The sequence below is a fragment of the Cryptomeria japonica genome, chromosome 4 (genome assembly GCF_030272615.1).
Source record: "Cryptomeria japonica chromosome 4, Sugi_1.0, whole genome shotgun sequence".
NCBI lineage: Eukaryota > Viridiplantae > Streptophyta > Pinopsida > Cupressales > Cupressaceae > Cryptomeria > Cryptomeria japonica.
Window position 1 is genome coordinate 555,920,943 of NC_081408.1, and position 23,033 is coordinate 555,943,975.

General features: G+C 37.5%; 1 protein-coding gene across 3 annotated transcripts in view; it reads left to right on the top strand.

Annotated features, from left to right (window-relative positions):
• The first annotated feature begins 941 nt into the window (after positions 1 to 941).
• Positions 942 to 23,033, top strand: part of LOC131029437 (uncharacterized) — a 152,669-nt gene continuing 130,577 nt past the window's right edge. For 2 of the 3 annotated variants that reach the window (XR_009102776.2, XM_057959922.2), the window contains exons 1-3: positions 945 to 1,193; positions 1,299 to 1,369; positions 1,490 to 1,538. Coding sequence is in view for 2 of the 3 variants with exons in the window: in XM_057959922.2 (XP_057815905.2) it covers positions 1,137 to 1,193; positions 1,299 to 1,369; positions 1,490 to 1,538 (177 nt within the window). In the remaining variant the exon portion in view is untranslated. Of the gene's footprint in view, positions 1,194 to 1,298; positions 1,370 to 1,489; positions 1,539 to 23,033 lie in introns of all 3 variants that reach the window. The other variant, XM_057959923.2, reaches the window with a different exon arrangement.

The window sequence follows — 23,033 nt, forward strand, 5'->3', positions numbered from 1 at the left end:
TGGTCACTTTTAATTAAATTTTTGGGCATGGAGATGACTTTTCCCAAGGAAAATTTGCAACCTTCCTACTAATACAAGGAATGCAGAGACAACATAGATAAGTTGACAACATCTCATGTCATGCACCAATATCAATTTTTAAAAACGAACAAGATACATTCTCTTCATAAATCATATTTGTGTTGCAATACATAACAACAAAAAATGTTAGAATCAACGGTTGTGCTAGTACCACGATCTATTGCCAAGTAAAAAAGAGGCATATCACATTTAATTTTAGATAATGAACAACTATAGAAAATGGTGGTGTTGTGCATTTGCCAAGTGAAAAAAGAATTTTTGGGTTGTAGCTAGATTAGTGAATGCCATGCTCAACAAAGTGATTGTTCTTTTCTACGAAAAAGTGAAAGTAAGCTACTTGATCTACCTTTCTTTGTTGCCATGAAATTTTAATGTCACATTGTACATGCATGGAACACACATGAACCACAATTAATTTCAATTGCTCCAGGTATACATGGCTAATGATAAATCCCCTTAAAAATAGTTTTGGCATTAACAACCATAAAACACAAGATCTAAGTAATAAACATAGCAACAATATATATTAGAAATATAAATTGTCAAGGAAAACATAAATTACCTTCACAATGTTATCAAGAGTTTAAAAACTATCAAGCCTATAAATATCTACTACATTCTTATTCCAAAAATACACACGAAACAAAAATATAATTTTAATTTTGAAAAAAATAAATTTATAAATTATTTTTATAAATTAAAATTTCAACTATAAACAAACTCTCTGTCTTTAACACAAATTTATTATAATTAAAAACTATAAACATACCCTTAAAACTATATAAAATTTTAACTGTGTACCTAAAATATCTAAGTATCTAGGTACAACAACAATACGACCATAAAATTTAGATCCCATTGCTTACCATTTAATTTTAAGGGAACATGCCCCTTTAAACTGAATATCCTCGAAGAACACGGTACAATATAGAGCTGATTAAGGATCTTCGTTAACTATAGTTAAGATCTGCAAGTTATACAGAGTCTAATAAACCACGTCTTCCATATGTTTCAACCTGGGAAAAGAATAGGGAAAACGAACAAGGAGATAGAATATGGATTTGGTTTCCATTTTCAGTTTTTCGCCTTGGATGTTTGTTTCGTCTTTTCTGGTTCGAATTCGTTTTCTTTTTTAATAAAACTATTTGTTAATCTCTAATGCACTTTAACATTGTTCATAAATTTTATTCACATTTCTACAATTAATGTATTTGCAGGTGCTGTTTGTGTTGATATGGATCCTAACTTATGCTGTTGAGGGCTTAAGGGCGATGGAATCTAGCTCCAGGTAAAAACACCCTTCTTTGCATCTGCCTCAAATGTAACTTTGCTGGAGTTGAACCTGAACCTGAACCTGAACCTTTGGCCATTGATTTTGTAATTTTTGTTTGGTATTTTTTTGGTCCAGGGCTGATGGGTCTACAGTGTTTCTGGAGGATCCCAGTTCCCTTAAAAAGGTAAGGGAAACTATACTTGTCAATATTCATTTTATCTGATTGAGAACATGATCTTATGACACGACTTGGGATTGATAAATTGGCTTCCATGTGCAATTCTTCTGCTTAGATGCCAGGATTGAGGGATATTTATTTTTTCAAACTCACCCAAGGCTGCCTTCTTTTTTTCAAATATACTGCACCTAGAATTGGATGAATGGTGTGGTAGTTGCTTTTATACTTGAAGATGTCTTCCCACGATTTGAACTGGAACTTTTCTATGAATTCCCCGAGGATGAATGTATGATTGAACAGCGTGTTTGGGTGAAATGTGGAAGGGCGGTTGACGACTAAGTTAGATTAACATTTGAATGCCAATTGAACAATATATTTGTAAATTTTGGCCCTGCTTATATAGATAATCGGAGCATTGAACATGGAAATTTTTGTCTTGTTGACTGCGCCAGTCGGTTGCACATTCTTGTTTCCTGCTAGGGGTAAAAGCGAAATGTATGAGTAAGGTTTGCCATAGAAACTCAACAGAGCTGCTTGCTGAGGAAATTTAATCATTTATCATGGAAAATTGGGTTTTCGTGTACATGCCAATTGTTTTCTCATTCTTAATCTTGGCACGTAAACCCTTTTTGAACACTTACGAGATCACTTAACTCCACAATACACACAGAATACAGAGTTTAACACTAGCATAATTATGGGGATCATGCTCATTGACATTGGGACCTCAGTCAACAGGGCTGTAAGTACTCTTATTGCTAGACTGCATCCTACAAATCCAACTTACAACAATAGCATAATTGTGGGGGTGTGCCCGCCAAGTTTTGGAAAGGGGACATCGGGGCTGCCAAAAAAAAAAGGGAAAAGAGATTTGGAAAGGGGACGTCAGGGCTGCAACTGTTCCAATTTACTGCCAGACTGCAGGTCAATGGACATTTTATCCATGCCAATGTTAATGAGGGCAATTAAATAGTAATTATTCTAGAAAATAAGTAGTTGAGAAAGATTGGAAAAGTGAAAAGGAAGAAATTTTTTCACAAAAGCAATTGTGTGCTTTGTGGGTCTCTTTGCCTTGTGACTATTTCTAATATCAAAGTTGTTCTAAACTGGCAATTTTCTTAAAAAATAGTAGCAAATCTCTTACTGAGTATTTTATTCTACATCGATATCTGCCTATATAGCATTTGGTAGATTACTAAAAACACAACCAAGCAGTAGTACTTTAATGAATCAGAGATCCTGGTAATGCTGGTCTGTGACTTTTTATATAAAACCTTGTTAACCAGCCTGCTTGATCAGATTTCAAGTACCTAACTTGGGTAATTTTCTCAAAGAAATCATTGGTCACTAATATAACTTGAAGCCACAACCTTTTCTTGCAATGATAGATTCAATTGTTCTTGTTCAGTCTTCATAATAGTTGCTTTATAAGATTACCAATTTTGGGCATATGATCAAGTGAAAACCATCTTATCTGACAGGAATAAGCATTGTTTGCAGATTATTATTAGCAACTACCCTTTCAAAAATTAAAAAAGAAATATCATAAAAGTGAAAAAGGCATTAAATTTTTCCAAAAGCAATTAAGTTTTCTTTGAATAGCATCAGGCAGATTATGAAAATCACAACTGATCAGGAATAAATGTGATTAATTGGAGAATTTGATAATGCTGGTTCTTGATTCTATTCACAAACTTTTTCATCAAGCATTTTAGTCAGATTTCAGGTGTCTCACTGGGGCCATATTTTGGTGAAAGAGATCATCATAGTTACAAGACTTGGACTTGGTGCGGACTTGGCAAGCTGATTTTTGACTCTGACTTAGACTCGGTGCAAAAACTCGGCAAAGACTTGCCAAATTGAAAAACCCAATAAATTCTGAGATTTTTTAAGGATTTAAAACTTGTTTCATGCATTCTTTAATAAATTAACCTTAAAAGACACAATAACAACATGAAATAGGAGCTAATTTGATCACATGCACAAGTATACATCGATCAGATAAGTATAAACACAGATTGTAGGTGAAGAAAATAGCGCACTTGGATATGTAAATGTTGTCAATGTATACAAGACTCATGAAATATGAAATTCATGGCATCAAAACTAAAATAATAAGACTATGGCTCAAAGGAGCTTTCATTACTCATCCCAACATCACGACAAGTCATCCACCGATGGGTCCTAGATGATTATGTAGCCATGACATTTGCTTGTGTCTCAATGACTGGTGTGTATATTCAAGTGAGGAATTTATTAGTAATTTTTTTGAAGGCTTCAATACTGCATGTTTTGTTGACAAGCTCATTAATAAAGAGGAGTGGCTAAGTAAAAAGATAAATGGTTATGTTCTATTTTGACTTAAGCTAGGATATTAAGAGATGGGATTCTTCTATGAGTTGTCTATGCAAGGCATGATTGATACATTTTGCGTTATGAAAATGGCATTTCTTGCTGACTATGACTTAACTTGTATTCAACAGTACAAGGATTGTAGCATGCCAACTTTGCCTAGGGTTGTCATTGTATACTAAACGAGTTGTCCAATATATGAAACAAGATAATCCTTGATTGTGGCTTTGGCTATTGATATGCAGAGATTTGCAACAAGGGATATGTATTTTGTAGATTTTTATGATCATAGTTCATCATTGGCCTATTACTTGCGTAGACTTATAGTTTGATGGGGGTTTGGGGGCAACAACAAAACAAGGTTGAGGGCCCTTAAACAAGGTTGAGGGCCCTTGTGGGGGTAGCGCCCCTCGCAAGGTCTGGGGGTAGCCCAAATGAAGACCTTCAAAACCACACAAACCTTCATGGTGCACACCATTTTCATATTTTGTTAAAATCCTAGATGGGCATGTCTAAACCAAAAAAGCATTGAAATTTTGTGAGTTTGTTTTTAAAAATAAATTAAAATGGCCAAGTCTTAGGCCCAGACTTGTCAATACTTGCCAAGACTTGACAAGTCTTGGCGAGTCTCCAGACTTGGCCAGCCTGACCCGCCTTGGACTTGCCAAGTCTCGTTACTATGGAGATCATCACCATAATCGTTAGGTGAAGCTATGGAATTCCCCTAATGCATTGATCAATTTAATTGACTTATTTTTTAAGACTGCATTTTGAGATGTGGCCAAATGAAGACTATTTTATTTGATAAGGATAAGTATTGCTTGCACATAGTTACTTATCAATGTTAAGTGATCACAGTAATTCCTCTTATCTTTACTAGATGAGTGTGGCTTGATTGCTGTACATAGGAGGAGTAAGAGGGCAATGCGATTCTACTATGGATCTCATGAAGGTGGTTTTATGATTAAAATTTTTGAGACGATGGGTTAGATTTTTTGATTGCTTATTAGAATGCTTTGATAGTAGTTGGACAAAAGGTATAATATGCAAATATTAGAGCAACTTGCTAGGGGGGTTTTAGAAGAGGGTGTAAAAATAAAGTATGATTTGAGTCAATGTAAAGATTAAGTATGGAGAGTATTCTGGATGAAGAGAAATGATGATTTTTGACCAAAAATGGACTTCAAGAACTCCATTCATGAGATGTGAATGAATGAGAACAAATATGGCTGCTGCTAACGAACGTAAAATCCTATCAAAGGCTTATGGATGGTAATGGTAATGAACACATGCAGTAGTAATGCAAAGCAAATTGATCATGTAGCCATAATACAATTGGTGATCCACCTTATTTAGTGATAGGTTAGAATAGTTCTTCCAGAGAAGTGATCATGAAAGATTTGTGATTATAAGTATCACATTGAAAGAATTAAAGGTGAAAGATGATGAAGAAGATTGAGATACAAAACTTTTGGATTTGATCTGGCTTTATGCATGGATTATGTACCTTGTACTTCCTTACCTGTAGGTGAACACACAGATTACAAAAGTACGATATGGATGACTAGTCACGCTCAGAATAACTAAACATGGAGGCTTAGCATGGTCAATGACCTCAAAAAAAATGCTTGTAGATGAACACTCCTTGGCATTTATTGCTGATAATGCTAGGATGCTGTGACTCTCTGATTTAGGAACTTCACACCAATTTGTCACCCTTTAATGGTGACACATAATAAATGTCCCAAAGACAAATTATTTTTCTGAAGGCTGACTGGAAACTGAAAGGCCCTTTTTCAAGGGTAGATATATCGAATACCTGAAGAGTTGTTATAGTCTGAGTGGGCCTACATGTCATCAGCTCTGTTTCAAACTCATTCAAGGAGTATTATGTTGATACAGGAAATTAGGAACAAGGAGCCCCCTAGAACCTATTATAATAATAACGACTTCATTACAACATTATAACTCATCAATGCAATATGTGAGGAGCCTTCAACCCATGAAGGATAATGTATCATAACTAAAGTCTCGGAAAGAATTCAAGAATTAAAGCTATTCCATGTTAAAGTAAGCATCCTAAGTTTTTCATATATATATATATGTATTTATCATATATATTAAGCCTTAATAAGTTAAAACACTAGAAAATGATATTCCTTGAAGTTTAGTTGTCTCTTGTTGATTGTACTAAACTGCTGATGTTTTTTCATCTTTCAATTGTAGCAGCAATAAATTCTCAGTCAAAACATATGAATAGAATTCAAACTGTTTTATTTTAGTAACCATTTCATCAACTTTATTTATGTAAATGCCTAGTAAAGAGGAGGATTAATAACAAGTAGCAAGTTGCTTTGAGGTTTGTGCTTTTCTGCTAAGTTATGGTTCGCCCCTGTAACTTTGCCAGTTTGGGTACAATCTGGTTCAGGTTTGGATACCGTTTCGGTTTGGGCAGGGGTGTGGCCAGGGTTCGAGATTTGGCCTGTGAGTTTGTCCCGGATGAATTTTGGCGTTTTTCAGAATACCTTTTATGATGATAACTTCAGATTATTGACATGATTCTGATTTTTTAATCAAACCCCTAGTTGTGCAAGGGCCATCTAAGTTTTACATTCATGTTTTGAAGGAAGCATTTGAATGGCGTGCTTGGGCTCAATTGACGTGAGTGGGAAGGGAGTGGAAGTAGGATATCAAATTGATTCCTGCGCTAATGCTTTTGCCCTTGCTCAGTGACACTCAACCTAAAATATCCTAACGAAGGCCAATAGGTTAGGCCCACAATATAAAACTACAATTATATATTTATATTATATTATTTATATATTATTATCTTATTATATAAATATTTATTGAATTAATAATATAAAATTTTATTATTATTATTATATAATATATTTAGATGTTTTTTCTACAAACTAACCCAAAACAAACCCAACCCCAAAAGAAATTTTAGCTGAATCAACAAACTAGATCCATGAACCTGAACTAGGATTCGTACCAGAACCAGCAACTTAGCTTTTATGTCAGCTAGTGTTATTTGATTACATTTTGGTTGTTCGCTTAAGGAGTATAGACTAACTTGTCGACTACATTCAATGCTCGTTCATTATTTTTAATGCAATCCAGTTCCTCCCTTGATCTATTCGTTCTTATTTGGACTGACTTGTTGTTACCATTTTTAGCTTCTTGGTTGAATAAGAATAATTTGTAAGTCACATGAATTTCACAATTGTTGTTACGTTTTCACACATCGCCCCATTGCAAATGGGGACCTCCACTTTTTGCTTGGCTTAGGTGTTTGTTAGGTTGTTTTAGCTTGGTAGTAATTCCTAGTTGTTAACCTTTGTTAGTGAGGAAGAGGTGTGTAGATTGAGTTAAAGTTGTTGATCATTTTGCTAGACTTGTCTAAATTTTGTCATGTTGCAATATTGTTAAGAAAAAATGTCAAGGTTCAAGAATTTGGAAATTTCCTTTTAGGGTTCGATTTTTCACCCTTGGAGAATAATGATAAGTGAGAAACAAATTTGAGATTTCCTTCTCCACGCTTGAGCAAAATTTGAAGGGTCAATTTTGAAAGTAATAAAATCTCTCTTGTGCATTTCAATTTTCATCTTTGGAAGAGAGCAAAAGTCTAAGGCATTAGACTTGGATATCTCCACAAATGTGGAAGGGGGGTGTGAATTTACCTCCATAAACAAGGAAAATTTGGCATACCTTGAACGATTTTTGGAATGAAAATTAAGCCTTCATCATTTTGAGCGCTTAAATCTTAGCAATTTTAAGGGACAATTTTTGAGAAGCTAAGTATGGATGGAGATATTGAAATTCTTAGTTGAAGTGGCTAGATGAAGAGGAAAATTAACCTCTAAAACATGGAAGAAGGTGTGCATTTACCTCCCCAAACAAGGAAGTCAATCAATCTCAAAAGAGCATGAAAGATGACAAGTCTAAGTGATCGATCAACCTTCAAGATCAAAGAAGAGGAAAATTTACCTTCTAAAATGTGGAAGGAGATGCATATCAAACTTCACAAACTAGGAAGGGGGATGCGAATTCATTCTTTTGAAGTGTGGAAGCTTTCCTCAAGAAACAAGCAACGTTGAGCGATTTGCCATCCTCAACAAACATGGAATTCCTACTTAAAGCGTACCACATTGCCCAACCACTTAAATGCCTAATCGCTCAAGAAGTAAAGGAGAGGGTGCGGATCAAGCTCCCTAAACAAGAAAGCAAATTTCAAATTGTAAAAAACATGGGAATCACTTTGTCCAAGTTTAAGCTTCTAAAACATGGAAGGGGTGCGAAACAACCTAGACAAACAAGGAAACAAAATCAACCTCCCAAAGAAAATCGCCTTGTGCAAAATTAACTTCTATAAATATGGAAGGAGGGATACAAGTCAACCCCCACAAACACTGACCCTCTTAAATTAAGAAGCAAAATAAGAAGGTGAAATTGAATCAAGGAAGAGGAGGCAATTTAACCTTCACAAACAAGGAAGGCGATTTCATTGAAGGAACAAAAGAAAGCGATTCTAAGTAATGCCAACTTATGAGGGGTTAAGATTGCGATTTTATTGCAACATTAAGAGAAACGATTTTAAGAAGTAATGCTGACTTGAAGGGATGCGAATTTAACCTCAAACAAAGATGTTTTTTCAAAGCCAAGTTGGCCTTGTTAGGCTATGAAGGGGTGCGATTATTAATGACAAAATATATCTAATGGAGGAAGGAGCGCACTACTTCAAAACAAATTCAGGTCTGATCTTCCAAACTCGCATCAAGGGAGAGATCTCTAAATTCACATCAAAGGAAGGACTTCTAAACCGCACCTGGCACAAGGAAATTCAAAATTTAATCAAATTTTCCAGCAAATTTCCAGACTTGAAAGGGTTCAATGCAAAGAGTGATGTGCATAGGGCATAGAAGGAGGAATTTCACAACAAGAAAGACGATTGTATTCAAGTTCAAGGAAGTAAATCAGATCTAAAAGAAAGGGAATCAGGTTTGGAAAGGAAATCAGAAATAAATCATGATGCTGAGAGAGAGAGCTTTCTGATTTGAACGAGTTTTATCCATAGTTTGATCAGATTTCAAGTCAGAAAATTCATTATTTGAAAAGGTTCTAGGAGGTGTAAATTTTGTGAAGTATTGGTTTCATTTCTAGTGTTTTGATTCATATTGTATTTCCTTTTCAGGTTTGATGCTAGGAATCAGCCATGGGGGGGAAGCATTAGGATCATCAACATCAAGACTCAACAACATGAACACTTCAAGTTGACAACGCAAGGAAGGACAAGATTCACATTCCAAGAGTGACAAGGAAGATGATCTAGTTCAAGGTGCTCAAATTCAAGACATTACTCTTCAACAAAGGAAGATATTTTACAATCTTGAATTTTCTCTGAAAATCCAAGAATCATTGCTAGTACAACAAGGAGGTAATCTGGGAAAAGGAATTTCAAGATCAAAGGGCATCAAATAAATGTTTCAAGATTCCAAAATTCAGGATGGAAATGCATCACAAAAAAGAAAGAAAGTTCCCAAACATGAAGAAGGAAAAGTGAAGCACAATCAAGGAAGTAGATAGTTTCAAGAGAGTTAATCAAAGCTAGTGACTTGATCAAAATGATACAATTTGGGAATATGTCCCAACATCTTCACCACATTGAGCAACTGGATAATGTTGAGTATCAAGAGGTATTGCTCAACCACACACTTTGTGATGATCTACAAGGCAAGTTGAGGTGGCATCCTACTCATCATCAACCATTCAAGTTTTACCACATTAGGACGTCCAGATACATTGAACTTAATTCATCTAAACATGGAGATGGTGACACATGGCATTGCATTGGAATTCATTCAAACTACCTAACCTCATCACTCATTGGTTGACATTCAAAGATGGACATGTGTCCAATTCCATGTAATGATCTCATTGGACAAAAGGAAGTTTGTTGTAACAAATCCTAATTAGGGTTTTATTGTAAGATCTTGGCCATTGATTTGAGAATCGATTTGAGCCATTCATTGTCATGAGACCTCTATATAAGGTTCAGTCCTCTCATTTGTAAAGGTTAATGGTAGATCAATAAACATTAGATAGCAAGTAGCTAGAGTAGAGTAGGAGAAAAGGAGATTGTTGCCAAGACTTTGTTGCAAAAAACATATTATTTTCATTGAAGATATGGTGAATTTCATGTGTTGATTCAACATTTTGTATGTTCTCCACTTCTCATTTGTTTTAATGTTGATTAGATGGATGGAAGATCTTGTTGTTGATAAATGGTGAAGCCTATATTCATACCACTTGGAGTTTGTTGATTGCAAATTACAGTGCGTGGTCAAAGTGAACTTGATTAGAAACTTAACTTCAATCATTGTATGCTCGTTGTTCATAATGTTGGTGTGCATGGGTGATATGAAAATCATTCACTTACCTTAGAAGATTGCATCTTCTTTGCGTAGTTGTTCTCGCATGGCGAAGCAAAGCTTGGTTTGGGTTACACGTATTCAACTATTATTTCCTACATTCTTAGGATTAGTATAGGATCTCTAAACCTTTATCTCTTTTATCTTTTGTTTTTCAAGTCAATTAGATCTCAAGTTCCAGTAGAGTTCAAGTATAAATGTAAGTCCCCTTGCTATTCCAGCAATATCACATCAAAACCATTGAGTTATCCACATGTCAAGACCTGACAGTAGAAACCTCAGAGTCACCTTGTATGATCACATAGCTAAGCATTCAAGATAATTTTGTTCAAGAGAGGATAAATAACTTGGTATTTTATTCTGTGTATGAAGTGCATACAAAACACATCAACAACAATATCATTTAAGTGTCAAGGCACTTAATGAAATTTGATTTTGTAACTTTTACTAATAGTGGTCATTTGTCTTCTTTTCGATGACTATACTTTGGGTTGATTCGCTTTTGTTTAAACCAACTTGAAATATAATTTAATTAATGTATTATATTTTCATCTCCCCCAAAGCTGACTTCACTTTGACTTGCTTTGAATTGATGACTTTGCATTCCATTGCTGTGGTTGTGATAAAATAATGTATCACACTCATATAGATAAATAGAAATTTAATATGGTAAATGGATATGGAACGGAGTTGTGTCGTACTACAATTGTGTGAGGTGGATTGAGAATAGGTGACATTTTGAGTCGATAGGAAGATAGAATTGAGACAGTGTAGGGAAAAATACATCCTAGACAATGAGAAAGGGATTGGTTATAGTGGAAGCAAAATACAAAGCTCAATTACAAAGGTAATGCTAGAAGCAAAATGCACAATTATATCACATTGGTAATGCCAAAATCAAAATTGGGGTAGCAAAATGCACCATTAGATCAAAATGGTTGTTTCAGAATCAAAATCAGACGTAACATCAATGGATATTAAGGTGCTCTAAATTTATTTCTTATATATGGTGAGATTGTATTGTGATGATTGTCTAAATTGACTAAGTGGCATGGATTTGTTTCAGACATTTGGACCATTGGGGTTGTGACTTGAGTGCATTGCACTACTGCCAAATATGGTTGCGTGTTGTCCAGATCATAGTGGCTTTCAAAGATGATTGTTTGCTGTTGAAGTTTTGGGAGAGCCACTAAAGTTGACATTTGGCTACTGAATCGAGTGTGATGCTGTTGAATATGAAGTTGCTGAAGTACTATTGGGGAGCACATGTTGGTGCTGAAGAGCTTGATTTGGTCTTTGGTGGTTGTCGATTGGGAAGTAGCCTATTTGGTTGGTTTTCTATTTGTGTGGACAGCGACGAGTTGGCAAAAACACTACATGTTGCTGGCGTTTACTCAGCTATAGCCATCACCATTGACTTTCAAGGTGGGCTGTGGATATATGCATGCATGACGGGCAGACAATGGTGTTGATCTTTTGCTAAAGGCCATTTGGGTTGGCAAGTGAGTGATTTGGATTCCATAGGGGATAGTTGGATTGTGGAGTAGTTGTGAGTTGGCTATTGCTATTCCAGGGTTGTCGATCTTCCCATCTTTGGAATAGGTAGGGGTGCATAAAAGATAACTGAATACTCTATTGAGAGGTTTGGTTGGTAAACTAAAGTCACTCTAGGTGCTGTGGTCAAAGGTAAACAATGGAGTTGCAGAGTTCTGTGGAGTACAAGGAGTTCTATGAAGACATGTTAGTGGTATTGATTGATGTACAAACCCAGATTGGCCATGTTATGGCATTGTTTCCATGTAATTACACCATGTAGTGATTGAGATACCATTGTTATTTAGTGTTCCACGGAAACGCGTTTCCCCCCACAGGCCCAAGTCCCCCCTCCCCGAAACCCGTCCCCAAAACTTTTTCCCTTTGTCCCCCATCCCCGAAGCCCGTCCCTGCGTCTCCCCATCCCCAATGGCCGTGGAACACTGTTGTTATTCTATCGTTGGAGTTTTCCTACTCTCATGGGTTTTCTCCATGGATAACTAAGGTGTTATTGGTTGATCCTTGTGATCTTGCTATGTTTATTGTTTGTTTACTGCTGATTCATTTATTGTTTAAGCATATTAATACTACTATAGGCTTAATTGAAGCCATTAGCATAAATTTAATAGCGCAGAGTAGTGCCAACATTAAAATTCATAGTTGATGGACAGCTAGGGTTATCAACCCAGTAAATTATGGATCAATTGGCGTCACAACAGTAATTTCCATTGCCAACATTAAAATTCATAGTTGATGGACAGCTAGGGTTATCAACCCAGTAAATTATGGATCAATTGGCGTCACAACAGTAATTTCCATTGGGAAATTTGAGTTTGCAGATTGTGCAACTATAGTCTATATGACATCCAAAAGGTTAAGTGGAAAATGGAATTTATTACCTTTTAAGCCTAAGATTGAATCTAGGGAGTGGTTGAGAAGAGTGACGTCAACAAGAATGGTAGGGAAAGGATATGGAGAAGCAAATTTCAAAGGTTGGAAGTAGGTGTGGCTAGAGTAATCGTGGTTGAAGGGAAGTTAAATAGGTTGGAAAGCATGATGTTGGCCTTGATGGTGAGAGCGGATGGTCATTGGATGCACCATGATGAAGTGAGGATGATAAAGTACCTGTTTCACAAGAAGACAATCCAAAACCTAATACGTCATTCAAAGGGAAGACCAAGATTGATATCCAACTCTATGATGGAGAATTAGCACAGAGAAATTGGACCAATGGATGTCTTAGATGGAAGTATATTATAGTTTGCACAAGCTATCTCCACAATAACACATTGCCTTTGCAAGGGTGAAGCTTGTAGGGCATAACCCTTACTTGGTACAAGAGCTATGTACATTCCTTGGAGATTTAGAAAGTATCAGTAGTATCAAAGTGGGAGGACTTAAAGTTATTGTTGTGGAAGCAATTTTACCCAATTTGGGATGAAGAAGAAGAGGTGATGTAGTCGCATCATGAGGTAATCACAAGGGTAGAGTGTAAGGCTTATGCTAGTGAATTTAGGAAGAGAGTTGTGTAATGCGAGGACAAAATGGAGCATGAAATGCTGATTAAGTACATGAGAGGTCTATTTGACCATCTATAAAAGGTAGTCCTCATGGCCGAACTCCAAAATATCAATGAGATATGTGCACTTGCACATTACATGGAGTTGGATAAAAAGGTGGTTCCTTTTTCTTGTAGTAAAGGCAAGGAACAACAATAAGGTGGTAAGAAGAATTCAGAGAACAAAGGAAAGAAGAGCTATGCTTTCATGTCAAAGCCCAAGGACAAAGGCAAGAGCAAGCTGCATTGATCTTCTTGTAACAAGAACAGTCGCATGGAGGAGAGATGTTGGAGGTTGCATCGGGATTTAGCACCTTTGTGGAGGAAGAAGAAGAAAGGCAATGATGTTATTGCCATGGAGAAAGGAAAATAAATATGTTGGAACTCCTCAAATGCAAAAGGGCACATTTCTTGTGCAACACTCAAGAAGGGCAATCGAAGAATTGAGGAAGCTCTCATGGTGAATATTAGAATATTAAAATATTGTTATTTTTAGTATTAATGCTCAATAGTGTATATTCTTTTTTAGTAAGATCTTCTACGATCTTATCAGCAGTTTCTTTTTAGAAACTTGCTATTCTTGTAAATACTTCTGTACTATTTATGAGCGTCTTGCTCATTCTGTTATTGAATCAATTCTTTGAAATCCATATGCTTCTGCATTTGTATCATGGTATCAGAGCTTCAGGAGAATTTTTTTTCGGAAATTTTTTAATTCTAATTTCCAATTAGTGGAAATTTTCGAAAATTATTCCAGTTAAAAAACTCATCTAAGGTTTTTTTCCTAGCTCCTGTGAATTTTTTAAAGGAAGGTTGTCTTCTGTTCGGCGGCGGTCGTGGCTTTGTGCGCGACCTGCAAGACTAATCGCACCACCGTTTGTGGCTCTGTGCCTGCACCCTCGGCGCGACGCGACTTGAAACCGCGACGCGACCTGCACACTCGGCGCGACACGACCTGCACCCTCGGCGACACGACCCGCACCCTTTGCGACGCGACCTGCAACCTCATCGTGATCTGCAGCCTATTTTCTGCTCGTGACCTGCTACCCATGTGGACATCTCTACTGGTGGCGCGACTCCCGTTTTTCTTCCCTGTGCCAAGTTTCTTCTGTCTGCAAATTTTCTGGGCATATCATGGCTTCCACGACCCTCTGATTTTTTCGATTAAGGTGTTTACCTTCAAGTTTTCATCGAAAATAAATTTTTCTTGCAGATTTTTGGTGGGTTTTTCGAAACCTAATCTGGGTGCATCGTTTTTCGTGCCTCGATTTTCGAGCCAACGGGATTTGAATTTGGTTTTCAGATTCCTTCTGAGTTTTCTCTCATCTTTCAGGCACTTGTCCCTTTTTCTGCATCGGTCAGGACTCATCTTGAAATCCGTGTCTATTGCTGTTGTACCTATCTCTTCCTGTCATTTTTCAGTACATTGGGAAACATGCAAATGGCTTCTCTCACCAATCTGATGTTAGAAGGCAGTCAATGCTTTAATGGCAACAATTACAACATCTGGAAACAGCGTATGTTGACCATTTTTGAATATAGGCGTCTTGACCAGCTTGTTTTGGGAAAAGAGCTCAGTCCTGGTACACCTGGTATAGATCAAGATAAGTTTGATGAACGCAATCGGGAGGCAGTTATGCTTCTCAAACTCTCCGTGACTGATGATCAGTTACCGCAGATTCCTTCCGGCAAGACAGCTTCCGACATCTAGAAGCATCTGAAAGAATTGCATGAGACATCTGACAAGAGCCGAGCATTCTTTCTAAAGAATCAGCTGTTCTCCATCATGATGGACGAATGCATGTCCTTACAGGAACACCTCACGAGGATTAAGGACATTCGAGATCAGCTCGAAGCTATTGGTCGGACTATGGAGGAAGAAGACATGGTAGTAATCACTCTGAAAAGTCTTCCGAAATCGTATGAACACTTCATTGAGACCCTCAATATTACTTCAACTAATGTTGACCTGAAGTTTTCAGAATTGTGCACCAAACTTCTACAGCAGGATTGCTGGAAACAACAGTTTGGTAGTGGTACTACGTCAGCCTCCTCGGAAAATGCCTTCACAGCCCAATCCTTTCACAAGGATAAAGGCAAATTTCAGTCCTCTCAGTCTTCTCAGCAGAAAGGCTCTTCTCAGACACAGGATGGTGCTAAGAAGAAGAATGTGCAGTGCAATTACTGTCACAAGTACGGCCATATGAAGAAAGATTGCCGTCAGAGGCTCGCTTCAGAACAAAAGAAGCAGGGAGGGTCACACCAGAAGGCACATGTTGCTGAACATTCCGAGTAGGAGTCTGCCTTTTATGCCTTTATGGCTAAGAGGTCTTTAGATCATGCCAGGTCTTCTGCTTGGTACATCGACTCTGGTGCGTCACGTCACTTTTCTCATCGACGTGATTGGTTTATAGACTTCTCATCTTTTAGTGATTCCGTTGTATTTGGCGGAGGTGAGGAGTATACAGTTGTTGGTAGAGGCACTGTTCAGATACAGTCTGGTGGCAGGAATCTCATCTTCCTGAATGTGTACTATGTTCCTGGTATGGAACTTAATCTGCTCTCTCTCAGTCAGATTATGAGGAATTCTCCTCAGCTAGATGTGGTGTTCAGTGCTCACAAGTGTTTCATCATTGATCGGGAGACTCGTCTTACTGTTGCTGTTGGTCTAGAGGATCATGGCCTATACAGGCTTCTTGACACTGGTGATTCTCCTGAAGTGGCTCTGGCAGCTCGTGTTTCTCCTCTCAGCACTTTGTGGCATTAGAGATATGGACATCTCAACATTTAGTATCTCTCTCAATTATCTCGGGAGGGACTTGTTTCAGGGTTACCTGATATTCAGACTCAGCATCTTGGAGTATGTGGCGCCTGTCAAGTTGGCAAACAGCATCAGACTTCATTCACACATGGGAAGTCTTGGCGCGCATCTAAGGTACTTCAATTACTTCATGCTGATATTTGTGGTCCTATGAATACATCTTCTGTTACTGGTTGCAAATACTTTTTGCTTATTGTAGATGATTTTAGTAGAAAGATGTGGGTGTACTTACTTAAACACAAATCAGATGTATTTAGTATCTTTCAGAAGTTTAAGTCCTTCGTTGAAAAAGAGTCTGGATGTAGCATCATTACTCTTAGGACAGATAATGGGGGGGAATTTTGTTCTTTTGCATTCTCCAACTTTTGTGATACCCATGGCATCAAACGCCAATTGACTACACCCTACACTCCTTAGCAAAACAGTGTTGTCGAGCGTCGCAATCGTACGGTTGTTGAGATGGCTTGCTCTATGTTACAACACAGGAGTGTTCCGAATAAGTATTGGGCTGAAGCAGTGTTTACTGCTGTCTACCTCCTTAACCGTTCCCCTACCCAGGTTGTTAAGGGGAAGACTCCAGAAGAGGTTTGGTCTGGTTGGAAACCTAAGATCAGCCACTTGAAGGTTTTTGGCTCTGTTGCCTATGTTTGGATTCCAGATGCTGAGCGCTCCAAGTTGGATTCCAAAAGTCAGAAACTCATGATGACAGGATACAGTGATCACCATAAGGCCTATAGACTGATCGATATAGACACTGAACGTCTTATCTTCAGTCGTGATGTTGTATTTGATGAAGACAGAGGATTCTTTTAGTCCCCTTCTTCTGAGCAGTGTTCTGAGGATTAGCCTCACAGTGTTCTTATTCCATTAGGTTCGCCTGATGGGAGGGATGATGCAGAATCTATTTTCGATGATGCACTACCTGAGTTCCCTCCGGAGAATAATCCTCCTGCTGCTGCTCCTGTTCCTGCTCCTGAGCCTCTTCCAGCTCCTCCAGATGTTAGCACTTCTACTCTCCGGCCTAAATGGTGGGCCAAGACCATTGGTGATCTCAGGGATACTGAGCTCATTGAGGGTAGAACCTCCCGTAATAAGAGCAAATAGCAGCATACAGTCAATTTTGCTCTCATTGCTAACATACACAGTGTTTTTGAGCCTCAGACATATTCAGAGGCTAAAGGTATACCTGAGTGGGAACAGGCTATGGAAGTCGAGTTCCAGAGTCTTCAGAAGAATCACACTTGGGCCCTTTCTGATCTTCCTTCAGGGAAGAAGCCCATTAGCTGCAAATGGGTGTACAAAGTAAAATACAAAGTTGATGGAACCTTAGACAAGTATAAGGCTTGTCTTGTTGCTCGTGGGTTCTCACAAAAAGAAGGCATTGACTACGAGGAGACTTTTGCTCCTACAACCAAAATGAGTACCATACGGCTCATTCTTGCCTTGGCAACCTAGTTCAGTTGGAAAGTCCATTAGATGGACGTCAAGAGTGCCTTTTTGAATGGTGACTTACAGGAAGAAGTCTACATGATGCAACCCCCAGGCTTCAAGGTTGCTGGTCAAGAACAGAAGGTCTGTAGACTAGTCAAAGCACTCTATGGTCTGAAACAAGCTCCTCGGGCTTGGTACATGAAAATTGATAAGTACCTGACAGATCATGGTTTTCAGCGGAGTCCATCTGATGCAAACCTGTATATCAAGCATACTAGTAATGATGTTCTGTTTGTGGTTGTCTATGTGGATGACTTAATCATTACTGGCAGTTCAGCACATTTGATCACTGGGATCAAACAGGATTTGTGCCGCACCTTTGATATGACAGATTTGGGATTTCTACATTACTGCTTAGGAGTTGAAGTTTGGCAGACTGAGAATAGTATCTTTCTCTCTCAGTCCAAGTATGCCAGAAGTCTTGTGGACAGGTTCAGAATGCAGGATTGCAAACCTGCCTCTACTCCTATGGAACCCGAGCTCAAACTTTCAGCTCAGTCATCTTCACCAGTTGTGGATGAATCTTTGTTCAGGCAACTAGTGGGCAGTCTCATCTATCTTACTGCCACGAGACCTGACATCAGTTTTGCAGTGAGCTACATTTCACGCTTCATGACAGCTCCCAAGGCTGATCATTGGATAGCAGCGAAGCGTGTGCTGCGTTATGTGATTATGGACTTCTGTATGCTCGGAGTTCTGATCCTACACTCAGTGGCTACACAGATTCTGACTGGGCAGGTTCGGTTGATGACCGTAAATCTATAGCAGGGTATGTGTTTAGTTTGGGATCTGGTGCTGTCACATGGACGAGTAAGAAGCAGCAGGCAGTGGCTCTCTCCTCGACAGAAGCAGAGTATCGGGGAGCAGTTAAGGCATCTTGTGAGGCGGTTTGGCTTCGACCAATGCTTGCGGATATGCATGTCTCCCAGGCAGGTCCAACTCCCTTGTTCTGTGATAATCAGGGAGTACTCAAACTCGCCAAGAATCCAGTCTTCCATGAAAGAACCAAGCATGTGGAAACTCATTGTCACTATATTCGACAGCTGGTTGAAGACGGATCCATCCAGTTGCTGTATGTTCCTACCTCGGAGCAGCCAACAGACATCTTCACCAAGCCCCTTGGTCCTGATAAATTTGTAAAATTCAAGGGGTCTATAGGTGTAGTTAATAGATTGAGCATTAAGGGAGGGTATTAGAATATTAAAATATTGTTATTTTTAGTATTAATGCTCAATAGTGTATATTCGTTTTTAGTAAGATTTTCTACGATCTTATCAGCAGTTTCTTTTTAGAAACTTGCTATTCTTGTAAATACTCCTGTACTATTTATGAGCATCTTGCTCATTCTGTTATTGAATCAATTCTTTGAAATCCATATGCTTCTGCATTTGTATTAGTGAAGAGGAGTTTACCTAATTGTTTCAAGCAAGAGTGCAGGTGAAAAGTAAGAAGTTTTTTATTTGATTCACAGTCACAATCCAATCTTTCACTCATGTTGGTTAATGGATTAAACTTGAAGGTTGTGCTACATCTCCTCCATCCAATTTGGTGCAATCACAACATGGTGTAGATATGAGGGTGTTAAGCAATGTAAGTTGGCATTTGGCCTACATTTGGAGTATAATGATAAAGTTATGTTTGATATTGTGGCATTGGAGATATGGTATTTAATTTTAGTAGTCCTTACTTGCATATGATGAATATTGCCTATTTTAGGTACAAGAAATTTAGTCTTTGGTTGAAGGGTAGGAATTTTTTTGTGCATTCCTATATTGGTAATTATAGAAAAGCCATGCTGACACCTCAAATTCAAAGAGGTTAATTAATGCTCATTGAGGGACTATTGTGCACCAAGGGGCAACAATTAGGATTGTTGTAAGGCCTCAAAATGATACAAAGCAATAGGTTATAAGGTTGACACACATTGTTGAGTATGCATTAGTTGAGAAGGTAGAGGAATGTGGGTTGAAGAAGATAACAAAGGAGGGTAGAACTTATCCTTTCCATTTTGTTGATGTGGTAAGTGGAACAGGCAAGAGATTGTCTATCGTCTATGATTGGTTCACGTTCACTTGATGAATTAGAGTGGGTTTGGGTGATGTCAAATTGTATTCAGGTGAACTCTTGAAAAGTAGATGAGCTAAGAGTTCTTCACCTTGTTATAAGGAGTGGTGCCTTAAGGCCCAAAAGCTCCTTGGTTAGGGAGATGTGTTTTGAAACTGATTAAGTGGTATGGGCCTATTTTGGATGCTTGGACCATTGGGGTCGTGTCTAGAGTGCATGGTGTTGTTGACAATGGCTGTGTGTTGCTAGTTGAAGATGGTTGTTGGCTACTGAAGTCATTTGAGTTGGCTGTTGAAGTGGGCATGTGGTTTCTGAAGTGTGGTGCTTATGGATAGCATGTATTGCTACTAAAGTGCACAATTCGATCTTTGGTGGTTGTGGATTGGGAAGGAGGTCATTTGGTTGTGTTTCCACCCATGTGGGTAGTGACAAGGTGGCAAAAATGCCGTTTGTTGCAAGTGCTTTTTAGTTACAACCAACATCATTGGTTTCCAACTTGGGTTGTGGATGCATGCATGCATGGCGAGTAGACAGTTGTGGCAATTTTCTGCTAAAGGCCATTATGGTTGGCATGTAATGTCCCATTTTTCGGGTTCTATTGTAGTGTAGTTGGAGCTGATTTTTTAGGTTTGTGTCAGCCTAATCAGAGGAGTATTTTGATGTCCCTAGTGAGCATAGATGATTCATGGAGTTGTATGACACATTTTGGAGGGGTTTTGGACAATCGGTTTGCTCTTACTATCGATAGTAAGCGTTTGTTTAGACACTGACTTGGTCAGTTGGCAGTATTACAATTTTGGGATAGTTGTTGATTACATTAATCGATGATATCTTGGCGGCTTATGGTGTTTAGAAGTATTATTTTAAATAACGTTAAAAAAGAATCAAAGTTAAATTAGGAAAGTGACTTTATATTGGCACCTAGGGAGTTATAAGGTGTTATTTTAAATTATCAAATAAAGTGATTTCTTAAAGGTAGGCACAAACATAGGGAGACAAAAGGAGATGTTTAAACTTAAATTAAATATTGCAAAATGCTAATTAGGGCATTGAACTTGAAGGAGATAAATATGATGAAGATTATTATTTCTCTGTCTAAAAACCCTGAATGGTTTTGAAGATTGGAATTCATCTCAGGCTTCTTGAGGATAGAAACCCTCTTGGAGAAGATTGGCTCTGGTGTTCAAAGATCCACCCTTGCTAATATTTGTTGGATGTTTAGGTATTTCATAGTGCATTCACAATCGAAGTTGGAAATTTGAGAAGTCTTCATAGAAGACAAATTTCATTTTAAGCTAAGTTATGTTGGTACAGCAAAATTTTGAAAAGGGGTTTGGGTTCGTTAGTACAAAAACAATATAAAAATTGTATGTATATATTTATGCAGCCTAGAAGCATGAATTAAGATTAGAATGTCACACAACATCATATAAACAAAAAAAGCAACATAAATTTGTAATCATAGCATCATGATCATACCATCATAACATCATATACATCAAGTTCAATATCAAAATGACAAAATAATAATATCGAGTTCAAGTATCATTGCTTCAATAATTGGAACTATAGTTTTAATTTTGAAAGTTTAATCATCAAATGGATTCTTTAAATCATCAACATCATTGTTCTCATCATTCTCATCCTCCTCATCATTGACGTTGACATTAGATGAACCAATGTCAATAGCACTTGCACTCACACTATTAGTTTGCTCGCTTTCCGAGTCATAAAATGCAACAAGCTGAGAAGTGGAAGCATCCAAGTCAGTATGCTTTGGCTCTATATCCCACATCTTTGACTCCCCTTTCTTGTAGTCACGTTGCTTGTGTGAAAGAAGACGCAAGTTGGAATGCACATATTCTAAATTTTCCGCTCTTTTTGATTGCAATCTATTGCGCTTTACTGAGTGGATGAAAGAATATGTGCTCCAATTTCTTTTTGATGTAGATGGACTAGCAACCTATGAAGGCAAAGTAAACAATTAAAGTTATAAATTTATAAAATAAAAAAAATACTAGCAACCTATGAAGACAAAGTAAACTATAAATAAAACTTGTGATAAAATAAAATTAATTAAACTTGTGATAAAATTTTTACTGTGAGGGGTTGTAGGTTTTGGAAGCATGTGCCATGGAAGTAACACCAACTATGAGCATCCTTCTTGAATCTATGATGAAGAGCGTCAACAGTTAGACCATTCGCGTTCGCAAATTCTATGAACTCATTTGTAATCACATCTCGCACATCATCTTCAGGGTAGAGTCTAAGGAATGTTGCCTTGTACTCATCAGACACTTCTAAATCTCTCCATGGTGCAAGCTTTCTTGGTTGATCAAGGATTTGATTGCTATAGTACTTTGGTGTCAAGACGTAGGCAAGAAGATGTAAAGGAGTGGTAATATTATTCCACCTTTCTATAACAATTGCTTGCACTTGTTTGAAGAAAGTCTCCTCGGGGTCTTGCTCTTTTGCATTTATGATGCACTTCATCTGCTCAAGCATTGAGTCAATGCCATCATAAATCTCTCCAATGCAAGGCCTATCCATATCAGTGAAGTAAATCATGCTCATAATGGGCTCGGTGAAACTAAGGAGCTATTTCACAAGATCCCACCATGACACATCCAATATCCTTTGCCTAATTCTTGTTGCCCTCTCAGTGCTGCTTTGCTTCCATATAGCTCAATTTTGGTTGATCACTATATTACAAAGTGCCACCTTAACTTTCACAAGTCTTCTCAAGATGATTGTGTTAGATGCAAAACGGGTCTTAGCAACCTATAACAAAAGTTAAAGCTAAAATGATTGAAAAATAAAGACAAACTTTAAAGAAGAATACACATTATAGTTTACATAATCAAATTATGAATATTGAAATTAAAAAATTAAGAAAATGTAAAATTAAATTACTATTTCACTTACCTTCAATAGCTCCAAACTTGAAAAAGATCTAAAAATCTTAGCAACCTATAACAGAATTTAAAGCTAAAATGATTAAAAAATAAAGACAAACTTTAAAGAAGAATACACATTATAGTTTACATAATCAAATTATGAACATTGAAATTAAAAAATTAAGAAAATGTAAAATTAAATTACTATTTCACTTACCTTCAATAGCTCCAAACTTGAAAAAGATCTGAAAATCCCTTGAGACATGTGAAGGTTTGTGATGAACATTTGGATGTCCTTAGCCTCTTTGATCCAATCAATTTTATTCCTTATCGTTTGTAGCATAATATTGA